Here is a 26,072-nt window from a genome sequence, read left to right on the forward strand (position 1 = left end):
CTCCTTTCCCAGGCTGCAGCCAGGGATACCCACTGGGCAGAGGGAAGGCGAGGAGGGTGGCTACCAGGGGAGGCAGCCGTGGTTGGTCACAGTGCGCGGCTTGGAAACTAGTGGCCAGTCCTTCTCTGTGTGCCCCCTTGAGCAGGGCCTTGGCCGGGGGTCTTGAGGTCATGTGGCAAGCACAGCTTCCATGCTCCTCTCCCCGCTCCTCCCTTGTCTGCAGTAAACACCCCTGGGATCCTTATACCAGTGCTAGTGATAAGTCACTTTTGTCCTGTCCGACTCTTGCAACCCCATGGGCTGCAGCCCACCAGGGATTCTTCAGGCAAGAACGCTGGAGTGGGTTGCCATTTCCTCCTCCAGGGGATCTTCCCAGCCCAGAGGTCGAACCCACGGCTCCTACATTACAGGCTAATTCTTTACCACTGAGCCACCAGGGAATACATTGGCATCTACTCTCTGAGCCTAGGGGTTTACAGGGTACAATTGTAACTGCTCCCACAATTTTCATACCGGAAAGCAGGGCAAGAGTTTCGATGAGAGATTTCTGGGCCCCTTTGGAACAGACTGGGCCTGAGGAGCCTGAGAAATTGTGCAGACGTTGGAGCAGTGAATGAGAGTGCCCTGAGCTGTCCCTTTCAATTGTAGTCATTCATTTGATCAATGCTTTACCACTTGCCAGGTGCTTTGTTGTAAATGTGATCATTTTCAGGTATATTCGTTCTTTTTATTTTGTTCTCAGCACATTAGTTTTGGATCCTTAATGTTTGTGTAGCCCATTTTTGATTTGCAGAGAACTTTTCATCCACTTTATCTCAGATTCTTATCCAGCCCTAGGAGGTCACTACTGTTCTTGTCATCCTCATTTTCCAGAAAGTGACTTGACCAAGGTCACTCTGGGATTCATTGACTGAGCTGTTGTTCACTTATTCAACAAATATTTATTAAGTGCCTGCTGTGTGCCAGGTGATGAGCTGGCCCTGGGGATACAGTGACCAGCAGAGCCATCCTAGGGACTTAGCTTCTGACCTCCCAGAGTCCACCGAACCATCAGGGTCTACTAGCCAGGATCCACCCCAGTGCTCCTACCCCCCACTCTGGGCTCTTTGCACTGCAGAGCCCTGGAGTTTGGGCCTGAGGCTTACATGTAAATTGTTGTAGCCTGTGAGCCTTCAACCTGGAGCATCATGATAAAGCAAGCCAAGACGGCAAGTCTCTGCAAACTGAACTTCAAGAGTGACAAAGGAGGTCTTCAGTAATGACTTAATTATTAACAAGAAGGTGAGGGAGGGCATCTCTACAGAAGGCCATCTGCTTCTCCCCAGGGGGATGGAAGTCACCCAAGGGTGGCTGTACCTAAGATCTTGGCCTGAATTTTCTGCCACCTCCAAATATTTGATTACAGTCTGCACAGATGTGGAGCCCTGTGGCCATGTGCTAAGCTGGGGACCCTCCTTGCCTCCTTTAATATTAAATGAGACAAAATAAAGGCATATCGTAGGATATCAGTCTGGAAGGAACTCTCCCAGCCTCCTCACTTTCCCATGAGTGGGAACCATGTATCAGAGGGGAAGGGACTTGCCAGTATCCCATATGGAGAGATACTCTTTTCCTCCTTTCTGTCTTACCAGCCCGACTTAGTTTCCCCAGTCCTTCTGGAGGAACTCCCCCCTCCCAACTGTACCTGTTGATCATTCAAAGCCCTCTTCAAGTCCTTCTTATGCCTTAAGGCCAAGTTTTTCCCGCCCGAGTCTTCCCTGCTACTTTCTTCCCTGCCCAGAGCCCTGTGGTGTCCAGGCTGCCTCAGTCTGCTCTCGGAGGCTGACCACCTATTCTGCAAGGTGACCAGCAGCCCTTGAGGAAGCTTCAAAATCCAGGTGTCTGGGCATTGCCCCCAGGGAATGCAATCCCTGTCACCTAGAAGAAAGCTTCCTTGGGTACATATTGCTGGAGTTCTTTTTTTATGTGCAAAAGTTATGCTTTTCTTGAGAAAGCAATCCATGTAGGTGGTTAAACATTTCAAACTGGTAGGGAAAAAAATGTCCAGTGACAATTGTCTGTCTCCCACCTAGGTTCTTAGATAATCACTGTCTTGATATTTCCCTCTAGAAATATTTTGCATACGCGGGCAGTTGTGTCCATCAGTACATCTCGTTTTACTACCTACTGACCCTGCTGTTCTGTTCCTTGTCTTCTTCACGCAGGACTGTCTCTGTTGTAGGTTATTCCTGCATGTGGCCGTGTAGTCCGTTGGCGGATGGGCCACCCATTGTTTATCCGGTCCTCTACTCAGGGACTTTTATGTTGTTCCCAGCCTTGCTGTTACGAACACCATTCCCCACTCGGCTGTATGTATGTGGGCAGGCATCACTGTGGGAGCCGTTCCTGCAAGTGGAATTGCTGTTTTCAAGAATCTGCGCACCTAAAATTCTGTTACCTTCTCTTGCATCCTGAAAATCTGTATGTTTTGTAAAGCACCGTGGTTAGGTATTGACTATGCTGATCCAGCCCAGAGAGGGGGAGGTCGACCAGTGTCACTCAGCAGTCCTCAGCCAGTGAGATGTCTCTAGAGTAAGGTGCAGATGGGAGGGAGGAAGGGAGGAATGAAGGGAAGAGATGGGCTAGGGGACACATCAGAAGTGGAGCCAGGATGGGGGGAAGGGATGCTATTATAGGTACCTGGGGACCTGTTTGTGACTTGGTCTCCAGGGCGAGATGCCTGCCCCCTACACATACATACTCACACACACACTGTATCCTCCTTCCTCTGCTTCTCTGGTGTGTGCCACACCTGCTTGGCAGCGGCTAGGCCAGTGAGCTCATTGGTCCAGAAAATATTCACTTAGCTCCTGAATCCAGTTCTGGCTTGGCCACTATGTCTCTGTGCTTTTCCAAGCCTCAGTTTTCCTCATCTGAGAGATGGGGAGGCTCCTCCCTGCCTTTCTCTTGTCACCAGGCTCCATCTCACCAGTGGGGAGATGTGGTAAACCAGCCAGTGGGAAAACTCCAAAAAACAGATGGCAGTGGTCTTAGCCATACTGTGGCAGGCACCCCGGGGTCAGCAGAGAGTGAAGTTTGGACCCATCCTGGGTGGGCTTCTGTCATTCTTGGCAGATGGCCTTGTTGGTCCTCGAGTCAGGAGTTTCCAGGAAGCTGTTGGTGTCTCCTCTTGTACCAAGACCGGGTTGGGCTCATCCCCGGTGTCTTCCTGACTTTGCTGTGTCCCAGGGGCTGCTCAGGATAAAAGAGTTGTGTTGACAGGTTGGAGAGAGAGAGACAGGGAGATGAGGGAGGGTCTCCACATGGTGGCTAGAGTTTTGCATCCTCCCACAAGCCCACAGGAAGATGCACAAGGATAACCCAAAAGGTCATCCTCTGGTCATTTCTGCAGCTGCTGTTCAGTTCTCAGTGGTGGCGGGGATGAGGAAGGGGAAGTTCTTTCCTTTTTCTAGTTTAAAAGGACACTTGAAATCACTAGCCGATTTCCTCCTCTTGTTTTATCAGTGAGGAGACTGAAGCCGAGGTTGAGGCCCTCCTCCCAAGTGAGAAGTCAGGTGTTCAGCTCTTCACTCTCACTACCTCTCCAACGTCGTCCCCATCTTTAGTTTCACTTTGGGGTTAAAAACCAAAGTGAAAGAAAATGATACAGCAGGAAGCAGCCACCCGAGACCCAGCCCAGGCCGGGGTGGGCCCTAGGGGGCCTCACAAGGCCACACTGGCAGGGGAGCAGGCCTCTTCCCAACCGGCTCCCACCCTGGTTCTGGGGGCCTGGCTGGGTGGGGGCCGGGCAGGGCCCCGCCGGGACAGGCGCCAGGCTGCAGATAGGCGGTGGCCTCCTGGCCAGGCCGACGCTGTCTGGGAGACGGCCAGTTCGACGGGTTCCCCCCGCCCCCCGGTAAAGTCAGCCTCTCCCGGGTGTGGCCCCAGGTGGGGAGCAGCTGCCTTTGAAACTCCCGTCCTTCCGGGGGCAAGGCCGGGCTGGAGCTGGGCCCGTGTTGGCCTGGGAAATCAACCCTGACTTCCCGAATCCAGCTTGCACAGAGCAGTTCCAGTCTCCCTGAAGGTAAGAGCTAGCGCGCCCCCCCCCCCCCCCCCCCCCGTCTCCACCGAGAAAGCTTTTAAACTCTCAGTCCCTGTGGGCACTTACCTCACCCCCTGGCGGTTTCAAGGACCCAGATGGCGTGAAAGCCTTTTGTCTTGATTGTGGTTCCAGCCCCAGGGGCTTGGAGAGGACAGGGTGTGGGGAGCAGGAGCCATGCTTCTCCAGAAGTCGATTGGTGGCCTCCAACAAGCCCCTGGATCTCAGGTTCCCCATTTGTTTCTTGACAGGAGCGACATCCTTCTAGCTCTGCTGTTCAGCCAAATCGATCTTGGTCCCTTGGGAGGTAGTGAGAAAGTTCTAACACGCTTTGGGTTTGCCTGTGTGTTTCAGAGATGAACCGTTGCCTAACTACCTGGGGTCTCAAGTTCCTGTTTCTCTGTGCTTTTTCTAAGGAAACTCTCAGCCTTGCCAAAGCAGATATGGTAACAACTTGGTTGCTTCAACAGATCGGATTTTTGTCCACCTCTCTTCCTCTCCTCTGCACAATCCCAAAGTCCCCAGGCACAGAGCCATGTTGGTTCAAGTCCGCCCCGGGAGGGCACACACTGAACACACAGTAGGTGATCTAGAAGTTGTGGCTGAGTGACTGCACTGACGATCCACACCGGACCGTGCTGCTCCCCTGGGAGGCAGAACCCGGCACTTACAAAGCCCAGCCGTGTCCCGAAGCCCACATGCCAGGGGTCGTCCAGCCCAGTAGCTAAGAGCATAGATCTGGAGTCATACTGCCAGGGTCCAGATCCTAGACTGAGGCCTGGAGCTGTGAGGCTTTGGCAAGTTGCTTAATCTCTCTGGGCCTCAGTTTCTTCATCTGCAAAATAGAGGTGATAATACTGATATCACACAAGTCACAGTGTGAGGACGAGAGTGTGTGTGTGTCTGTAAAGCGCTCAGCTCGGTGCCGGGCACAGTGGAAGCACTTAAGAAATGTTAGCCCTGCTCTTTATTGATACCCAGAGAAGATTTGGAATATTTAAAGACCATCCCTGTCCCATGCCTGGTAAAGTACAGATGCACTTGGTGTTTGGAGAGGAGTTGGTCATCTGATGGCTCTTTGTCGGGTGTGGGGCTCTGATGGGGACGATGAAGCCAGTCGAGGCAGGCTTTAGAGAGGACTTCAAAAGCTAGGTAAGCTCCAAATGGATGGAGATTTTTAGGGGAGGGTGCCTAGGGTAGGAGAGGGGAGGCAGGGGCTGGTTGTCCAAGGGACTGGGGATCTGAGTCAGTCTAGAGAAGCCTGCCCAGGGCCGTCAGAGTCCACCAGGCACTCAGCCAGGGTTTATTTCAGCACAGTCATCACTCCATTGGGCAGTTTGCTTCCACGGGCTGTGATGAGGAGTCTGCTCTTATGTGTTGTGAATACAGTAATAGATCCAGGCTCTCCTGGAATGTTCTTGCCTTCCCAAGCTTCCCAGGCTGCATGAGGTGCTGTTGGCCCAGCACAGGGAGTGGTAGCAGTCAGGAGCTGTGAGCCTGCGGGGTGGGAGGAACTGAGCTTGTCTGACAGTACCTATGAAGGCAGGGCAGCCAGCGCTACTGCTACCACAGCAGTTTCCTCAAAGAGCGCAGGCGCAGCAATGTGTGGGAACAATCCAGGGGAAAAGGACTTGAGTTCATCCCAGCCAGCTCCTCCCCGCCCCCACATCCACGCCCCTTTCCAAACAATCGGCCATTCATGCCAGGTGCTGAGCCAGGGGAAGAAGAGGGAACAAGACAAACTTGGTCTCTTTCCTCAGGGAGCTTGGAGACCCCATCCGAGCAAGTAGGGATACACAGGATACTGTATAATTGAGATCAGAGCCCTGAAGGAAACATAGTTGCTGAGAAGGACTTTGTCAGAGAATATGGGGAAGGCACCTTAGGGAAAGTAGGGTGGAGGATGGGAAGGAGGCAGGCCAGGGCAGATTGGGAACTGCAAGGGGCAAGACCCTGAGGTGTAAGGCGTTTGGTGTATGGAGGGAATTGGGACAGATTCAGGTCTGAAAGGGTCTGCAAGGTCAGGGCCGGGCCTGGCTGGGCTTGGTGAGCCTGGTTAAGTAACATCAGAGCTTCCAAATACTTACATCATCATCACTGTCATCATCAAGTTTTCATACTGATCATTAGTCATCAGAAAAAACTTCTTTAGCACTCTCTACTTATTGCTAACGCCCTTTCACATACTACTTCAACAGTGCACAGAGCCCTGTTGCTTCCCTTGCTGAGGGAGGCGGGTTGCAGTTAGTACTACTGTTTTTAGAAATGATGGAACAGAGAGGTCAAGTGACTTAACTGGAGTCACACAGCTTAACTAAGATTTGAAATCCTGATTCACTACTCTTTCTTTTCTGCCAACTGCTTTTATTTAAGAAGGCCAAAGCAGAAGTTTCTGTTTCTTTTTAGCCAGATTGCCATTCCAAAATGGCTCATGCTCAGTCGTGTCCAACTCTTAGCGATCCTTTGAATGGTAGCCTGCCAGGCTCCTCTGTCTGTGGGATTTTTCAGGCAAAAATACTGGAGTGGGTTGTTACCATTTCCTCCTCCAGGGGATCTTCCTGACCCAGGGATCAAACCTATGTCTCTTGGATCTCCTGCATTGCAGGCAGATTCTTTACCCACTGAGCCATTGGGGAAGCCCAGTTTAAAAGTTTTGGTGTAGAATGATGTCATAGTGCTTGTGTTAGGGTACTGGGATTAAAGTGACTTTTTAACTTTTCTATAATGTTATACAATGTAGTTCTTTTTTTTGTTTTATTTTTAAAAATATTTTATTTGTTTGACTGTGTTGAGTCTTAGTTGCAGCACACAGACTCTCTAGTTGTGGTGCATGGACTCTGGAATGCACAGGCTTAGTTGCTCTGTGGCATGTGGGATCTTGGTTCCCAGACCAGGAATCCGCCCTGTACCCCCTGCATTGCCCGGTGGGTTCTTAACCATTGGACCATTAGGGAAGTTCCAAGTTTTAATTTTTTTAACCTCCACGTTTACCTTCCCTCTAACTCCTTTCCAAGGCTCTGATACTAACACATCCATCTCTACCCTTGTAGACCTCCAGTCTTCTTAATTTTCTATTTGCATTGTTAAATTTTATTTGTTATTTATTTTTGTCTGCACTCGTTCTTCATTGCTTAGCTCAGGCGTTCTCTAGTTGGAGCAGGTGGGGGCTTCCCTTTGCGGTTGCGGAGCACACCCTCTAGGTTTGAGGGCTTCAGTAGTTGCGGCACATGGGCTCAGTAGTTGCAGCTTCCGGGCCCTAGAGCACAGGCTCAATAGTTGTGGTGCATGGGCTTAGTTGCTCCACAGCAAGTGGGATCTTCCTGGACCAGGGATCAAACCTATGTCCCCTGCATTGGCAGATGGAGTCTTAATCCACTGCACCACCAGGGAAGCCCTATTTGAATTCTGATGTTTTTTCCCCCCTTTTAAAATTTCTATTTCCTGAATCTCAGGAAATAGCCTCAGATTATTAGTCATCCCTTGCTCATAAATACATTTAAGTCAAATCAGAAAATTCATGCTTAAAGTAGCTTTAAATATTGTATTTGTGATTTCTGGATTTTGGTGAAAAATCAGTGTGATGACTGGGGCTCATTTGTAGAGAATTCCTCAGTGGACTCTCACTAGCCCATTTTTTTTTTAAATTGTGGTTAAGTATACATAAAACTTTACCGCTGAAACTGTTTTTAACTGCACAGTTCAGTAGTATGAAGTACAGCTCACATGTTTTACAGCTATCACAACCCTCCATCTCTTTTCATCTTTGCAGAGCTGAGACTCTGTACCCGTTCCCTCCTCCTCCAGCCCCTGGAAATTACACTTCTACTTTCTGTTTCTGTGGCCGGGGACCTCGTGCACTAGCCCCTTTTAAGGAGGTATATTTGAAAGGAGGAGTAGGTGGTGTCTGAATAACAAACTCTTGGGGTTAACTCTCCAAGTTAATGCACACCGCAGCCCTCAGCTTTATGTGGCTGGGTTCCAGCAGAATTTTTAAAAGGCTGCTCATCTCCCAGGAGGGCTGTCTCCCCAGAGGCAGCCTTGGTTCCCACGCCCGAGTTGGCTGTGTGGAGCCTGGGCACAGCTTCAGGATCCTTCTTAACACAGGCAGGTGCTACTAATCAACCAGAAGCAGCATACCCGGTGGAAACGGTGCCGTCCCAGCCTTTACCGGTGAACATCAGTCCTAGGAGGGGGAGGGACCATTTGAGGGGCAAGTGATGTCACAGGTCTCTTTGTGAGAGCGGAAGAGGGCCTGGCAGGACAGCCCGAAGCTTGGGGGAGGTGGGTGATAGGTAATGCTTGCAAAACATCGGGGCAGAGCAGCTCCCAGAGGGGTGGAAGTTGTCCAGGTAAAGTCCACTTTCTCCAGGTGCTCTTCAGAATGCTGGCTTGGGCTAGAGGTCTGTATAAAAGTATATGCTAGCCAGAGTCTGCCAGCAGACAGGGAAGACCAGACTTTGTGCCGTGACTTCTAAGTTTATAGGAATGTGTATTGTCAGTCTCCTTGCCAGCAAACTTGTATTTTTGTTGTGAGACCAGATGCTGTGAAGGTTGCTCTCTGGAGATTGAAACCTGGAAGGTTTTCCCTCATTTAGTAGATAGAACACAGCTTGCTGTGTGATGCTGAGCAAATCCCTCAGCCTCTCTCAGCCTCTCTCAGCCTCCATTTCCTCAGCAGCACAAGGGTCAATGGTGAAAACATCTCTTGTGGGGATCAAATGTAAGGACCTCGGACAGTGACAGGGCCACAGCTGCCGATGCCTGAGCAGGCAATAAACACCAGTAACTATGACTATTAGTCACTAATATTCAGCCAGTCCTTCCAGGGGGTTTCACACTGGGCCATTGTGAGGGCAGGGTTCTGTGGATGGCGGTGGGAAGCTGATGACCTTCCCTTGGGTAGGTGTTCTTTCAGAGAGATCTTTCCAAGTGTCACCATGTTGTGCTTTTAGAGGTGGTCCGGAGAAACATCGAGTAGAGAGGGGTATGGAGGCGTGAGGAGGAAGCCGATAGTCACGGCTTGTCCTAGCACCTCTGTCTTCCACTTGTCAAGTCACCTCTCACAGACTCTTCCTACTGCCAAGTCCTCAAGGTCTTCCGGGAGAAGGCCCTGCAGCCCTGTGCTGCTCTGGGGGTGAAGTCAGAATCTAGCCTCATGAGTGGCAGCAGGCATTCTCCAGGGGACCCCTTCTGGGTACTACGGGCATGGGAAGCATGCGGTCCCTGCCTTCTGGGGACTCAGCATCTAAAGGGAAAAGGAAAAAAGTAAGCAGGCCTGTGAAACAGTGTGATGGCAGAGGCATGTGACGCCTCTAAACCCCAGGGAGTGACCCAGTGAGGGGCCCCGGGCCGGGGCGGGAGGACAGTCAGGGAAGTCTCAGAGCGAGTAGTGCTCAGAGAAGACCTGGAGGAGGGGGAGGAAGGTAGGGTGCAGGAGGGGCAGTGAAGGCAGAGAGCAGCCATGCAAAGGCCTGGACACTGAGAACATGGGGTGTTGGCATGGAGAGGGGGGCAGAGAGAAGTTAGAGGGGTGCTTGGCGAGACAGGGACACCAGAGGTCACTACCCTAAAATACTAACACAGCGATGCAGGTGTGGCCTGGGGGGTGGGCAGGCGGCTGGGGTCCTCAGGGCCCTGAATTTTCCTGAGCCTGCCCCCTGGAAGGACAGGACACCTCGCTTCTGCCCTAGGCCAGAAACCTCCAGCTTCTGGGCCCTCAAATGCTTGGAGGGCCTGGGGTCAGACAGCTGCCCTGTGGGCCCCTGGCTCTGATATGCAGGCCCCTCAGGCAGTTGTATGGAGAAGGAAATGGCAACCCATTCCAGTACTCTTGCCTGGAGAATCCCATGGACAGAGGAGCCTGGCGGGCTACAATCCCTGGGATCGCAAAGAGTCGGACACAACTGAGCGACTAACACACACACAGGCAGTTGTAATGATGGTTCCTCACCTGCCAGGCCCTTTCCCATCTGTGGGAAGATGAATCTTGTGGCAGTCCTAGGGCAATGAACAGGGTGATGAACAGGGCGTATCCTTCCCATCTTACCAGTGGGAGCCTTAGTCATACCATGAGTCAGTGCAGAATGGTGCTCACACTCAGGGCCTCCCAACTTACAGGCTTCCCCCACCTCATCAGCGAGTGTTGGGGGAGGCCAGAGCCAGGATAGCCAGTGCCAGCCATTCTCATGTTTTCAAGAGGGAGTTTCCCATCTCAGGTAGGGGCTCTGTGCTGCCAGACTGTCCAGAGGAAGTTCGGGTCCAGCCCTGACCATGCTGTCGTAGAAGTAGTCCTTCCTTACTTCCTCTGTAGCTTGGCCATCTGAACATTCCCCTCCCCCTCCTATGATTGTTAGAAACAATTTTCTGGAGGCCAAAAAAGAATTGAACAGTGAATGTCATACACACAAAAATGATGTCTGATGTCACATTGAGAACTGAGTGTGAAGTAGGAAGCAAAGAAACAGCAAACATCTCAGGCCTGAGAGGCATCTTAGAGGTCACACCTGTGGGAGCGGGAGTCCCTCCCTGCATCCATCGTGCCTGGGTCCAGCGTAGCTGACTGCCTCCCAAGCAGCTCTGCCCCTTAGAAACGTCTCCTTAGGATGAGCCAACATCTGCTCCCCCTGGACCCCCACCTTCCTGTCCCCCTTTGGTTGCACTGTGATGACCTGGACCACCTGTATGTGACAGTCTCCTAGGTATTTGAAGACTTTTCCAGGCTCCTACTCCAGTCTCTCGAAGCCCCCCCACCCCTCTTGTTAGACTGGGCACAGCTCATGGTGCACACGTGTCACACCGTGTCTGTGGTAGATCTGTGACATGCGTCACTAGTCAGTTGCAGTAACTCTTGTTTCCTGGTGGCTAGGGCTTCCCTGGTGCCTCAGATGGTAAAGCATCTGCATGCAATGCAGGAGACCCAGGTTCAATCCCTGGGTCGGGAAGATCCCCTGGAGTAGAAAATGGCAACCCACTCCAGTATTCTTGCCTGGAGAACTCCATAAACAAAGGAGCCTGGCTGGCTACAGTCCACGGGGTGGTAAAGAATCAGACACGACTGGGCGACTAATACTTTCTCTTTCTGTTCAGTCAGTCCCAGGCTTTCTCCTGCAGTACTCCATGTAGCTGCAACCAGTTGGTGGAGCTTTACTTTATTGTGAGTTTCCTGAGGTCAAGGACCACTCATCCTGAGTCCCTGGTGCCCACCAGGGGGCCAGCGTGTGGCCTCACTTGTAATGGGAGGATGGATTAGAAATTTCTCCCCAGTGCAGATTGTCCCCTTCTCATCAGGCTCCAATTTGGCAACGCCCCTGTCCACAGTCACCAACAGTCCCCACTGCTTTACCCAGGAGCCCCCTGGGGCTGCCCCCTCCCTGGTCCTCACCTTCCTCTGGTGGTATAGCCTCAGACCGTGTCTGTGATCCGCTGGAGTCACTAAGGCATTTTTCCACGTGTTTGCTGCTTTGTGTAATTGTCTAACTTGGGATCCTGAACTCAGGACCTTAATATAAGCTCTGAGGACCAGGCCCTCTCCCTTCCTGTATCCCTGTCCCTAGGCCTGGCACCACAGAAGGCGGCCGGCCTGGGCTGACCTGAGCTGAACTCACGGTTTTCCCCATTCACTGCTGCACCGTTCATCTCATCTCGTCTCTCAGCCGCCCAGGGTTCTTGGCTCCAGATTCTGTCACCCGATAGGCCACCTGTCACTCCAGGCACAGTGAATGAGCCTATTAACACCGTCTTTCTATTCTGGAATCCGCTTGGTCATTCAGAATGATGAAAGAGGCCAGCAATCGAGGTGCACAGGGCCTGGCAGTGTCTGGCTTTGCACACTGGACGCAGGGTCTTGTGACAGCTTGTCAAAAGCCAGGCTTTTTGTGACCCGTTACCAGGGTTTGACGTCAGCCCTCCAGGAGTGAGGATGGTTTTAGAGCCCCTTTCTTTTAACTGGCACTTCCCAGGCTGGACTCCTGGGACCTTAGAGTTTTGGAAAGGCCGCAGTGAGGTTCACATGCTAGAGTCAATATTTGACAAGTCAGATAGTATTTCAAAAGCCAAATCTTGGATCCTCCACCCCCTACTCCTCCGCCAGGCCAGGCAGGGGCTGTCCACGTCAAGTTTTTGCGTTGGGCTGGAGCCATAGTGTCCCTGTAACGGGCCATCTTCTACTTGTCAGCACCTCCTTACTAGAGTTTATAGCTTTAATGTACAAGGAAATCATGATTCAGGAACTGCTGGCATCTTTTTAAAGCTTGGACTCCCAGGGGTGGTGGTAATAAGGTGTCCTGCGGGGTAGGGCAGGGGCCTCAGCAGAGCTGCTGGCAGAGCCAACTCTGCAGGCAGGTCTCTGGGGAGAAATAAAGGATGCTTGCAGGAGATTCCAGCACAGAACTGGTGGCGAGGGGTGAATGTTGCCTGACAGGTTGCTGACTGGATGCAGTCGTGATAATGGTGGAAATGTTTTTTGAGAAACAGCATGCTGGTTAGGGGCTGGAGGAGGTGAGGCTTGGCCACAGGTGGGTGCCTCCCTGAATGCCTGGAGCTGGTGATCTCCAGGCTGGGAGGCGGGGCGAGGGGCATGGGGAACATACCCACACTCAGAGCCCCCGGCAAGGTCCTTGGTCTGGTATCTGCTCTTCAGGGAGCACATTTGCCTTTCTGATCCTCAGTCTCCTCATTTGTACTATGAAGAGGTTGAATTAGTCTGGTGGAGCTCAAAATACCACATGGGGAAATTCCACAGGGAAGGGAAAAGGAAAATGGAGCCCCTCCAAGGGCCCTGGCTGGGAGTCAGCGGGGGCCCCCGGAATCTGGCTCGAAAATCACTGGAATTACTGTCTCCTCAGACTCTGGAATTTGAGAGTTTCACATCCTCGTTCCAGTCACAGTACCCTGTCAACCAGCTATGTGACGTGGGACAAGTGGCCTCACCTCTCTGGTCTCTGCTCTGAAGCTGTAGTGAGATTTAGCCAAGCTGGGAAAGTCCTGAGTGACTGGGAAACCCATGCCAGGGGTTCTGGTGTTTTCTGGTGAAGGGTCAGAGTGTCCAGGACCGCACATCCAGGGGAGAAGGGTGCTGGGTGGCCATGATCACAGGGAGGGCAGGACACCTTTTTCGTCCATATGCTGGGGCTCTGGTCCAGGGGCACCAGGCCTCTGTCTCCATGGGCAGCAGAGCCAGAGGCGCCGCCAGCTAACCCACTCAGAGGATATCGCCAGACACTGTGTGAGGACCAAGACTGGGGTCATGACTGGGGAACTGGCCTGGCCAAGATCTCGCAGGCCTGGCTGAGTGGCACCTGCCTCCAGCCCTGGGCAGGGTGGTGAAACAGCAGCTACGAGTGCCGGCTCTGGAATCAGAAAGCCGGAGCTCAGATCCTGGCCGCCTGACCTGGGGCTGTTCGCTTCTCTCTGAGCCTGTCTTCCTCTTTGAAGTGGGAACGATAGGCCTGGTGAGGAATTGATGATCTGATACAGTTATATCTTTTCATGCTAGGCCAGTTCACAGCCAGCCCTCCTTCCGGGAAGATGTCCTGGAGCTTGTGAGTCATCTGCTTGGCAGCTCGCTGTCCTCAGAGAACCAGCTGACTTGAACTGTGGGTCCATCTGGAGGGCATTGCTTAACCCTATCCTCCAGCCCCTCTGGCCTGAACATGTCAAGATAGAACCACCTCAGACCTTGAGCCCAACTGGGATGTGAGCTGGGCTTTCTAAGGAGCAGCTGTCTCTGGAGGGCACCAAGGCTGTTGCCGCAGCAACCGAGCAGGTCCCTCTCAGGCAGCTGCTCCAGGCCCTTGAAGGAGGGGGCAGCCATTTGTGTTCCTGATGGGGCTCTCCTGTCCCCTGCGCCCTGGTGCCATGAGCCCGCAACCAGACCTGGCCTGCCACCAGAAGGGGTTTCTCTGCTTTCGCCCAGCAGACCTGACATAGCACTAGAGGGGCCTCCTGCTGCCTTGATTTCAAAGTTCCCAAGGGTCTCCTGCCTTTGCAAGGAGGTTCTTGGGGACCGGCTTCCTGGGGTGCAGGGGGAGAGGAGCTGGGGTTCCGGAAGGAGCAGGAAGGTCTGAGGACAGCAGTTCCAGCAGTCACAGACCTCTGTGCCTCGGGCCATGTTAGCAGGTGGGCATGTACCTGCACAGTGGTTTTCTTTATTTTTTTTAAACTTTGGATTAACTAACTCCATTTTTTAATCTCGAGGTTTTATTTATTTTTAAGTCCAGGTATTTCTGGCTTCGCTGACCCATGTCTCCACCTGACAGCCAGGGGCCAGAGGCATTAGAGGCCTAGTGTCCCATAGACATTTAAACTTCTGACGCCCATTCAAGGCCAACCCACTTAGCTGGGAACATTTAGGGATTAGACCCTGTGCAAAGTATGTGGCCCACCACGGTCTCACAGAGCAGACTTTTCTACACAGCTAATCTTTTTTCCTTTTTAATAATTTTTATTTATTTACGGCTGTGTTGGGTCTTTGCTGCTTTGAGGACTTTTCTCTGGTTGCAGTGAGTGGGGGCTACTCTTCATTGCAGTGCATGGGCTTCTCATCGCGGTGGCTTCTCTTGTTACAGAGCACAGGCTCTAGTCCCTTGGGCTTTAGTAGTTGAGGCACATGGGCTCAGTAGTGGCAGTTCCCAGGCTCTAGAATACAGGCTGAGTAGTAGTTGCAGTACACAGATGGGTTTTGTTGCTCCGAGGCACGTGGGATCTTCCTGGACCAGGAATCAATCCCAAGTCTCTTGCAGTGGCAGGCGGATTCTTTACCACTGAGTCACCAGGGAAGCCATACAGCCACTCTTGAAAGCTAAAAGCCTGTTCTCTAATCTATAAAACATCAGTGATGATGATCTCCCCACCCAGGCCTGTGTCTGGAATAAAGTAGTACCTGGCCCAGTACTCACTTGGTCATGATCCTTTTAAATCTGTACATAAGATAGGCCTTGCCTGGAAGACATTGCTTGAAGCACGGCTTCATTGCTAAACTTCAAACAGAATTGCTCCAGGCTTTACCTCCCACCAGGTTGCACTTGTATAGTGTGTGTGTGTGTGTGTGTGTGTGTGTGTGTGTGTGTGTGTGTGTGTGTGTGTGTGTGTGTGTGTGTGTGTGTGTGTGTGTGTGTGTGTGTGTGTGTGTGTGTGTGTGTGTGTGTTGGGGGCTGACCTAAAGGGATCTTTTCTCTATTTTTGTTTTTTATTTTTTTTTAACATTATTTTGTATTGGGATATACTTTTGGGGAATACAATTTATATTGGGATATTGTATTGGGAATACAATTTATATTGTATTGATTAATAATGTTTTGATAGTTTCAGGTGAACAGTGAAGGGACTCGGCCATACATACACATGTATCCACTCTCCCCCAAACTCCCCTCCCATCCAGGCTGCCACATAACATGAGCACAGTTCCATGTGCTATACAGTAGGTCCTTGTTGGTTATCTATTTTAAACGTAGCAGTGTATACATGTCTATCCCAAACTCCCTAACTATCCCTTCCCCCTATTCCTACCCCTTGGCAACCATAAGTTCATTCTCTAAGTCTGTGAGTGTGTTTCTGTTTTGTAAATAAGTTCATTTTTATCATTTCTTTTTAGATTTCTACCTATAAGGGATGTCATACAATATCTCTCCTTTGTCTGAGTGACTTACTTCATTCACTGTGACAGTCTCTAGGTCCATCTGTGTTGCTGCAGATGACATTATTTCATTCTTTTTAAGAGCTGTGTAATATTCCATTGTATATATGCACCACATCCTCTTTATCCATTCCTCTGTCAGTGGACATTTAGGTTGCTTCAGTCTTGGCTGTTGTAAACAGTGCTCCCGTGAACTTTGAGGTGCACGTATCCTTTCAGGTCATGGTTTTCTCCAGATGTGTGCCCAGGAGTGGGATTGCAGGGTCATATGGTAGCGCTATTTTTAGTTTTTTAAGGGACCACCATTTAGGTTTTTTTTTCACCATTTAGTTTTTTAAGGGACATGTGACGTGCCTTTGTGGGGTAGGCCAGGGAAGAGAGAGTGGGACTCCCCAGGCTCCTGAAGTGTGCAGTTTTTTAAGGGACCACCATATGGATATGGTACATATCCACAATGTCTGTACCAATTCACAGGGAGTTTTTCAGAGTGCTCGCCCTGGGCATTAGATTCCAGCTCCAAGTTGGGAGTAAATCCTTCTTCCCTGAGCCTCAGTCTATCCAACTGTCAAATGGGTTTGTTCAGTCATTCAATAAATATTTACTGAGCCCAGCCCTGTATTGGTCTTGGTGCTGGGAAAGCATCTTAATTCTATAAAATATTCAGGGTCAGTTGGTAAAGAGTCTGTCTGCAATGCCGGAGACCCGGGTTCAATCTCTGGGTCAGGAAGATCCCCTGGAGAAGGAAATGGCAACCCACTCCAGGATTCTTACCTGGAGAATCCAACAGACAGAGGAGCCTGGCAGGCTACAGTCCATGGGGTCACAAAGAGTCAGACACGACTGAGTGACTAGCACACACACACTCTCAGGAAGCTATATAGATACCCAGGATGTGTATCTGGTCTGGGAGAGGGACAGAAGTCAAGTGAACCAGTAAGTTGATCAGTGCCTGATGAAACAAACAATGTCCTCAGAGCAAGAACAGCAGCTGTAGACAAGGGTGGTCAGGGAGGACCCATCAAGGGTATGACCCCTGAGGAAGACCTGAGTGGGCAGCAGTGATGAGAGCAGGTTAGGAAGGAGTAGGTGTGCAGATCTGGAGGTGGGAGCATCTCAGACAGGGAGCAGCAGGCTCAAAGGCCCTGAGGTGAGCACACACCTGCAGTGTTTGCAGAACAGCAGTGTGACTGGAATGGAATGAGCAAGGGGGACGTGCTGGAACTGAGCGAGCCCGAAGAAGGGGCAGTGCCTGTCGCAGGCCAAAGTAGGCAACGTTATGGAGTGGGGAGCCTTTGAAAAACTTTAGAAAAGGGAGGCAGTAATCTAGTCTGTACTTTTAACTAACTCCTCGGGTTACTGTCCGGAGAGTGGTTATGGGTGAGTTGGGCCACTGACAAAGCAGGGAGGTGGGAGGGTAGAGGGTGGAAGCCTGGACCAGGCTGATGGGATGGAGAGAAGCCCAGCTCTGTGACATGTGGTTTTGTAGGGGAGGCCGGGGAAGAGGGGATGGGACTCTCCAGGCTCCTGAAGTGTGTAGCTGAGTGCAGGGGGTCCCCTCTCCAGAGAACAAAGCCCATGTGAGGGAGCTAGGCACAGGTTCATCTGGACACTCTGGACTTGAGATGGCCTTGGCGCCTGACGCAGGGCTGCCTCGTGTGCCAGGCCGTGGAAATAGGAGGCGATAAACCCTTCCAGCTACAGTCAGGTCTCCTTGCTGTGGAATCCTCCGACTGCAGGCCAGTTCAGAGGGACTGTGTGAGGGATTCTCTGGGCAAGAAGAAGGTCGCACTGTTCCTGTTGTCTGGGCAGCCCCAGGAAACCAAGGACCCTATCCGAGAGGAGGCAGCCCTCTCTCAGGTCCCCTGGCTTCCCTTCACCAGCTAAATTACCTGAATTCCACTTCACCAATGGAGAAGGCAATGGCAACCCACTCCAGTACTCTTGCCTGGAAAATCCCATGGACAGAGGAGCCTGGTAGGCTGCAGTCCGTGGGGTCGCGAAGAGTCAGACACGACTGAGCGACTTCACTTTCACTTTTCACTTTCATGCATTGGAGAAGGAAATGGCAACTCACTCCAGTGTTCTTGCCTGGAGAATCCCAGGGACGGTGGAGCCTAGTGGGCTGCCGTCTGTGGGGTTGCACAGAGTCAGATACGACTGAAGCAACTTAGCAGCAGCAGCACTTCACCAAGCCAGGCCCTGCTTGAATCTGTCCGCCTACGCCTTGAGCTTTTCTGCCCTGCTCCTCTGCTCAGAGCACCCCTCCACCTAAAAACCCCGCCTTTCCTTCCTCTCAGTGACTCTGGTCCGTCCTGCCAGACCCAGTCAACCTTAATGTCTTCCAGAAAGGCCCCCAGCTGCCCCCCAGAAGGTGATCAGTCTCCTTCATCCAGAAACCATGATGACTGGAGTTGCAGGGGCCACCCCAGGATTACAAAGCATCTCCATATCCACCAGCTCTTTGGATCCCACTCAGAGCACTTGGGGTGTCACACCCCACTTTCTGGGTGAAGCAGTTGACCTGCTCAAGGCTGTTGTCTCCATGTGACCCTCATGGAGTTGGTGCAGTGGCTGGGGCATGAGGGAAGGGTCAGACTTCAGGCAGCCTGGGTTCAAGCCCTGGCCCCAACACTGCCTGGCTGGAAGTGAGCTCAGCCGAGTCTCCCCACTTCTCTGAGCCCCACCTGGAAAACGGGGCAACGACAGACCTACCTCACATACCTGTTCTGAGGATTCGTTTGGCCAAAGTCCAATCCATGCTCATTATTCACAGTGCTTACACACATGTCTCACAGACACTGAATTAGCAACATTGAACCATTGTTCCAATGGGAAATGCAGAGTCCCTGCATGTCCACCAGCTGCCAGCAGAAAACACTGAGGTTTCTGTTAATGACACCTATTTAGTATATTGTTGGTGTGTCAACATGGAATTCAGCCAATAACACCATAACTCATGCCTGAACGAAGCTTGTCTGACACACACGTTTTCTCCATAAGGCACATCACAGTCTTCTTGCACTTAACAACACTGGACAGCACTTCAGCACTATACTTCGGGCCATTTCAAACTGAGAAATCACCACCAGCAACAAAAAACACAAAAATGTGAAAGCGCAGCATTAAGTAGACCAGGAAAAGGAGGCTTGTTTACAGTATGAGCTGAAACAAAAAGACAGTGTTGCCTTGTTCAGTGTCAGCTGGGAACCTGTGTGTTGGGCAGTTCGAATTGTCAGGCTCTGCCAGTGGCCACAAAAGCCCCATGAGTGTTGATTTAAAGGTTATAGATGAATCTTAGTGCATAGGCAAACTCACATTACAGACTTGTTAATACTGAGGGCTGGGTGTAGATGGAGCACTCACTCAGTGAGGTTTGTGGTTAGTATTGGACCCGACACCAACAGGAGTGTGTCCTGAGTGCGTCCCCTCTGGACAGGGCTCCGAGGGTGGGGCTGGGACTCCCTGAGCTTTGTGGCTTTTGTCTTCCCCAGAGTGTCACCTCGGTAACCTCTTGGCTGCTGTGGACTTCGGGGTGGGAGGCCAGTGCAGGTTCTGGAGGCCCTGAGGCCACCCCACCACACCCCTGCTCCCCGCCCCTACTGAAGGGTTTGTTACAATTCCACTGGGTGGGTGTTGGCACCACTGAAAAGTTTCAAAGCAGGGGTGTGATTGGATTCCTTAAGTGGCCCATTGACCAGCATGAAAGAGGGACAGGAAAGGTAAGACAGGAGGTCCGGGGGCCAGGGAGCAGCAGTGTGGGGCGTCTGGGGGGGCTGGCTCTCGATCAGGAGAGAAGGGAAGGATGGGGAGGCGGTTAGGAAGCACCTGGCTGTGTGCACTCAGTCCCCAGGAGGATGCTGGGGGGAGAAGTGCCTCCAGTCCCTCTTGCTGGTGTTTGAAATGAAAGTTGGATGTTGTTCTTCTAAGGAGCAGTGAGGGAGGTGGTTCCAGGCTGGCACAGGGAGGGAAGAATAGGGGGCATGTGGGCCATCAACAGGAAAGTGGCTCTCAGAGGCCAGTCTGTCCCTGGTCCTGACATCACTGCTTGGGATTTTCTCCCAGCATCCTCTGCTTTGGGGAAGGAGACAGGGAAGGGGGAGGAATTGGAGGCCGAGTGGGTGGGGAGCCTTGACTTCTGTTTTTACCATAGCAGGTGAACTGCGCAGTTTAGCTACGTGTTGACCCATTGCATGAGACAAAGAGGGATCTTACAGGTTCTCAGTTAGCCCTTTTTCCGATGAGCCCTCCCTGGAGCCTGGCAGAGCCAGCAAGGGAGTTACGGGTCTGTCTTTGAGGTCAGCTCCATTTGCACGGGGTCTCGGGTGGGTCCACTGGCTCTTCTGCAGAGCCTGCGGTCATGCCTCCCACACTGTTGAGGCTGCTTCCTGCTCGGCCCCTGGGCGCCAGCAGACCTGGGGGCCGGGCTGGGCCTCCAAAGCACTTGCAGGGGGGCTAGCATCCTGAGGTTGCTAGGGAATCACAGCCACTCTTCTGAGCACCTGAACTCTGATTGGCCATCTTCTGTACCTTGACATTAAAAAAGACAACATGCAGAAGCAAATTTATTCCGAGCTAAGAGTTTGCTGGGTAAAATCTTGGTGTAGAAGGCAGAAATGAGAAAAGGGGGGCTCCTTCTCAGAAGAAGCAAGGGCTTGTGCACAATGGGGCGGGGAGACTGGGCTGGATGTCTGGGGCCAGGGGCAGGCGGCCTCACACAGCCGGCTTCTGTCTGAGCCAGGGCATGAGGGACCAGCCGGGCCAAGGTGAAGGCAGGCCCCCAGGGCTCAGCAGTGCAGTGCGCAGACAGTGCTGGGGCTCAGCAGACGCTTCTCTTAGGATCTTTAAAAATACACACAAGAACCAGCTGGAGGAGCCAGTCATCCTGAAGTAATGCTGATCCCCAAGCTTCCCAGGGCAGGTCTGAAAGCTTTCCAGAGTGAATGGACACAGAGTTGCCCCACTCGCCACGCCGGTGTCAAGTGTGGCACACAGAACGTCTCCACACAGGGCAGGGAGGGCCGCAGTCACGTCCTGGCCGGCGCCAGCATCTTGGGTCTCAGGGCACTTGCTTTCTCTAAAGTTCATTGGCAAATGATGGTTGTGAACCCTCTGGACTGGGGGCTGGCTGCCAACACACATGGGACACACAGCTGGAGACTTGGCCACAGGCCTGAGTGCTCCAGAGGAGAGGGTCAGACTCTGCCTGGGCCAGAAAGGGCTGGGGGTGGAGGGATGGGCCGGAGGGCAGGAAACACGGAGGATGTGCAAAGGGGTTTTGCCTGAGATGATGCATGTGCAAGAAGGCTTCGGTGCATGAAGAATGTGGCATGTTTGGGAAAGGGTGGCAGGGCTCTCTGAAGCTGGAAGGGGCATGCTGAGGGGGTGGGAGGTGAGGCTGTCAGCATGGGAAGGTGGGACCAAGAAGAAAGGGCTCCAAAGTTGCAACGGGACAAGGACCTCGGGTTCTAAAGTGCCGGAAGCCTTCACTATGACTAAACCTTCACTATGGCTAAATCTTGATTTTCGGCACCCGAGGGTTTTTTTTGTAGTGGTAAGGTTCTTTTTCTTATTCAGCAAATACTTATTGAGAGCTTTCTGTGCTTGAGATGTCACCGTGGGCCTGGGATACGACCTGCTGTGCCAAGACAGACAGAGTCCCCCATCCACGTCAGGCCTGTAACCACTGGCAAGTAAATGCTGAGATGGGCGGACGACAAACGTGGCAGGTGCTCTGATGGAGATCCTGAGAGATGTGAGATTAGGGAGCAGTCGGGGAGGCCTCTGGGAGGAAGTGACCCTTGAAACGTGAGGAACTGAGAGAAGCCTTCCAGGCAGAAGGGACAGCATGTGTAAAGGCCCCGAGGTGGGAGGAGGTGCGACAGTTGAGAACACGGACTGGCTAGATCTGGATGCTGGAAGGGGCTGCAAAGGTGTCGGCCTGTATTTCTTGGCATTTCATGCCTGTGAAATGAGAGCTGTACCATAGAGTCAGGCCCCATCCTCCTGCCCTGGCGGGGGACGGGTATAGTGCTCACAGTTGAGTGATGCCTCCCACCCACAGAGGCCCCAAGGTCTCTAAATCCACTCCATTAGTCCCACCACTTGTCTGACTGACACCTGTGCCCCCGGAGACATAGAAAATCCAAGATAAGTTCACTTGTCCTTTTATCACATTTGGCTATCTGGCTTGGCCTCCCCCTAGTTCACTTTCTCTCTCTCTCTCTCATGAGTGGCTGCGTCAGCAGAACTCTGGCCTACACACCCTGAGAGAGAAATTGGAGGGTCAGCCGTCTGTACAGGCCCTTGACTGTGGACGGTCCCATTGTCTCCTGGGTGGGGCGAGTCCCTGCACAGATTGACTCCTTCAGGCCAGTGTCAGCCTACAACACAGGTGGGGGACAAGGACCCCGACTACGATCACAGGGCCTCAGCTAGGCTTAGAGCCCGATTCTGGGTCCTCACACTCACTGCCACCCCCTTTAGGGAGATGTTCTTAGGGAGGTGTCCCTCCTTAAGCATTTTGAGCAGATCAAGGCTTCCTCCTTCTGATCTGGGAAGAAAACTCCACTGAAGCTTCCTTGGGACATTCAGGCCAGCCAAACAAATGAATCATGAAATCCCCAGTGAGTCCAGGCTCTGCTGGTCATGGGCTTCAATGGGCTGCACTACGTGTCCAGCTCTTGAGGGAGACTGCCCCTGGCCTGGTCAGAGAACTAATCCAGTCTCCCACCAGGGGCTGGGAGTGGTAAATTTTTGGCTCACCCCTAGGCCTATCTCCCTCAGAACAAGAAAGTAGTCAGAGCCATGCTGGCCTTAAGCTGTCTGACCTCAGTGATGTAGCAGGTGTGTCTGTCTGAGGAGATCCCCGAGCAGGGCTGGGGAATTTTGAACAGAGAAGGAACTGAGTGCTCTGAGCTCTGAGCTCCCAGAGCACCTACTCACCTAGACTGGGTCGGGCACGAGACATGGCTCCTGGCTCTGGGGCTTTTCTGTGGTGACCTCTGTTGTTGTTGAAGCACTCCTGTCACAGCTGTCTCTCTGCCTGGCTTTTCTAGTCCCTGGTACGGGCCTGGTCTAGTACATGTGTCTGTCAGGTGAACAGACAGGCGGATTGTCTAAATTACATTTTTTATTTTTGTTGTTGGGTCACTCGGTCGTGTCTGACTCTTTGCGTCCCCATGGACTGCAGCACACCAGGCTTCCCTGTCCTTCACCATCTCCTGGAGTTTGCTCAAACTCATGTCCATTGAGTCAGTGATACCATCCAACCATCTCATCCTCTGTCGTCCCCTTCTCCTCCTGCCTTCAATCTTTCCCAGCATCAGGGTCTTTCCCAGTGAGTCGGCTTTTTATTTTTAGGCAATGGTAATTTACATACACTTGCAGGAAATAATACAGAAGGATCCTGGTACCCTTTACCCAGTTTCCTTCAGTGATAAAATCTTGCAACACTGTAGTCTGCTGTCATAGCCAGCATACTGACATAGATACAGCCCAGCAATCTTACTCAGATTTCGCCATCTTCACTTGTATCACCTGTGGTGTATTTAATCCATTGTGCTTTCATCACCAGCGCAGGTGCCTGTATCCACCAGCACCATCAAGATACACAGCTCCCATCCATTTGCACATAGTGGAGTCCTCCCTGTCACCCTTTATAACCAAGTCGCTCCAGCCTCCTCATCACTCTCTCCCCCTAGTCTCCGCACAAACTGCTAATCTGTTCCCATCTCTATAATTAGGTCATTTCAGTTATGTTTTATAAATAGAATCATGTGATATGTAACTTTTGAGATAGCTTTTTCACGAGGCATAATTCACTTAAGATTCATCCAAGTGGTTGCTTGTATCCATGGTTCCTTTTGGTTGCTGAGGGGTCTTCCATGGTCTGGGTGCACCACAGTCACTCACCCATTGAAGGACATCTGGGTTGTTTCCAGTTTGGGCCTATATCACATAAAGTTGCCATGAACATGCATGCATAAGTTTTTCTTGAACATGTTATCATTTCTATGGGCTAAATGCCCAAGAGTTTGGTTGTTGTGTTGTATGGTATTTGCATGTTTAATTTTAAACTGCCAGATCATCTTCCAGGGTGGTTGTATCATCTTACATTCCCACCAGCCATGTACAAGTGATTCCATTTTTCCACATCCTTGCCAACATTTGGTGTTGTCACCGTTTCTTATTTTGGTCATTCTAGTGTTTGCATAGTGAGATCTCACGGGGCAGATGAATGGGTTCTACTGTGCCTTGTCCATGGCCCCAGTGGCTCTGAGCCTCGTTTGGAGGGTTCCCACTGGGCCATCACCATCATCTTGATTGGCAGCCCCTTGAAGGCAGGCTTAAAGCCCCTCCTCTGGCTCCTGCTCCCTGTGGGCCTCACCTTGGTAGAGGATGTTTCCGTCCTCACTGGGGAACTGGCAGTTGGAGTTAAGATACCAAGAAAAGCCACTGGATGTGACTCCACCCCTCAGAGGAAGTAGCTTCTGCTAGTTGACCAGCATCTCCTGTTTCAGACAGAAAGTGGAGCCAGCCCTGGGCCAGGATCGGAACGGGATGCTGAGACCCTACCTCCCACCCAGGGCAGGTCTTAGTTCCCTGAGTCTTGCTGGAAACAGGGAGTCTGACTGGGCGTGATGGAGTCTTAGGGGAGGCAGACTGGTGTGTGGGGTTTTCACATAATGAGGTGGGGGTGGTGGGGCGGGAATGACACCCTGTGGGGAAGGATAACTGAGCCCTGAAGGATGTGTTGATCTTTGACCAGACAGGGAGGGGGTCCTCTGGGCAAAGGAGCAGGGTGAAGGGAAGGTAGAGTAGGAGGGAAAGACTGAGAAGGGGAGTGGCAGGTCTCAGTGAGCTTGAGGACACGCGAGGTTAACCATTCTTTAACTGTCCGGACCACACCTCTGCTGTCACCCCAGCTGGATAATCCCTTTGTGTGGGACTAAGAGGGTGAGGGTGTGTTGGTCCCTGTGGGCATCCCCCACTAGGCTTGACCTTGGCTCAGCATGAGGATGGGCAGGGCTTGGGTCTGTCTGTCTTGGTCATGGCTGTGTCTGACCCCTATTCTCCTCCAGAAATCCTCACCGAGGCCAGAGCTAGGATCGGGTCAGGTGGGGCCTCAGCCCTGAAAGGGGCTCCAGAGGGCTGGCGGCTTCACCCCTCCCCTGCCCTCTTCTCACCCATCTGCAGGTTCATCATGCCTAGTGGCGTATAAGAAGACCCCACCACCGGTCCCTCCACGCACCACGTCAAAGCCGTTCATCTCAGTCACAGTCCAGAGCAGCACCGAGTCCGCCCAGGACACCTACCTGGACAGCCAGGACCACAAGAGTGAAGTGACGAGCCAGTCCGGCCTGAGCAACTCCTCGGACAGCCTGGACAGCAGTACCCGCCCGCCCAGCGTGACACGGGGCGGCGTCACCCCAGCCCCTGAGGCCCCCGAGCCACCCCCAAAACATGCAGCTCTGAAGAGCGAACAAGGGACGCTGACCAGCTCTGAATCTCACCCAGAGGCCGTCCCCAAAAGGAAACTGTCATCTATAGGAATACAAGTAGGGGCCCCTTTCGCACTCTGTCCTCGGCCTGCACCGTGCACCTGCCTGCGTGTAATTACATCTGGCGGAGGCCCACTAGGTCTCCTGGGTCACGGTGGTTTGTCTGTTTTGGGGGGTTGGCCCCAAGTGGCCAAACCAAATTCCACCCGTAAGCCATGCCTTCCTCGAGGTCTCCCGAACGTGGTGCGGGCCGTGCAGCTGTGGGCACGTGTCCCTGCTCCAACGATGGGTTGTCCCGGTGAATGTAGTTACACTCAGCCAGCCATCTCCTGTCCACTGTTTGCCTGTCCTCTGTCTGTCTGTTCACTCCACCCTTTGCCCTGCCAGCCGACGTGTGGGAGACAGGACTGGCCCGACAGTTCTCTGATCCAAGGTCAGCTCAGGTGCGGAGGCTGCAGCCCTGCCTGGTGGTGGGAGCAGCGTGGAGCGTAGACGCCAAGGGCCGGGGGGACCAGGAACCAGGGCCCTGGAGCCTTGGGGGTTGCTCCAAGGGGACCTTGCCCAGAGCCTTCTTGGGCCTTGGGGACAGGTAGGTTGCTTAAGGTGCCAGGTCCACAACAGATTGAGAAGTGGGATGTCGGTCCTGACGCCTTCCTCCGCAAGAAAGGATCCAGGCAGATAATTCCCTGGGACCGAGGGGCCAAAGCCAGGAGACGCTTCAGGAAGCCAGGCTCACTGTGCACTCGTGACCACTGCGCACAGCAGGGCCGGGTGTGCCAGCTTCCCCCCACTGCTGCACGGCGCCTCCTGCATGATCTCATATTAGTACTTGTGCTGTGAGCTGAGCGGGGGAAACCTGGGC

General features: G+C 52.5%; 1 protein-coding gene across 22 annotated transcripts in view; it reads left to right on the plus strand.

Moving 5' to 3' along the window:
• Window positions 1–26,072, plus strand: part of DLGAP4 (DLG associated protein 4) — a 209,113-nt gene that overhangs the window by 152,142 nt on the left and 30,899 nt on the right. For 14 of the 22 annotated variants that reach the window (XM_081560118.1, XM_081560115.1, XM_081560116.1 and 11 more), the window contains one exon: window positions 24,906–25,267. In XM_081560118.1, coding sequence (XP_081416244.1) covers window positions 24,906–25,267 — 362 coding nt within the window. Of the gene's footprint in view, window positions 1–3,712; window positions 4,064–8,355; window positions 8,428–24,229; window positions 24,375–24,905; window positions 25,268–26,072 lie in introns of those variants that run through there. The other 8 variants (XM_081560132.1, XM_081560128.1, XM_081560137.1 and 5 more) reach the window with 5 other exon arrangements.

The sequence above is a fragment of the Giraffa tippelskirchi genome, chromosome 13 (genome assembly GCF_054371585.1).
Source record: "Giraffa tippelskirchi isolate mGirTip1 chromosome 13, T2T-mGirTip1v1.2.pri, whole genome shotgun sequence".
NCBI classification, from domain to species: domain Eukaryota; kingdom Metazoa; phylum Chordata; class Mammalia; order Artiodactyla; family Giraffidae; genus Giraffa; species Giraffa tippelskirchi.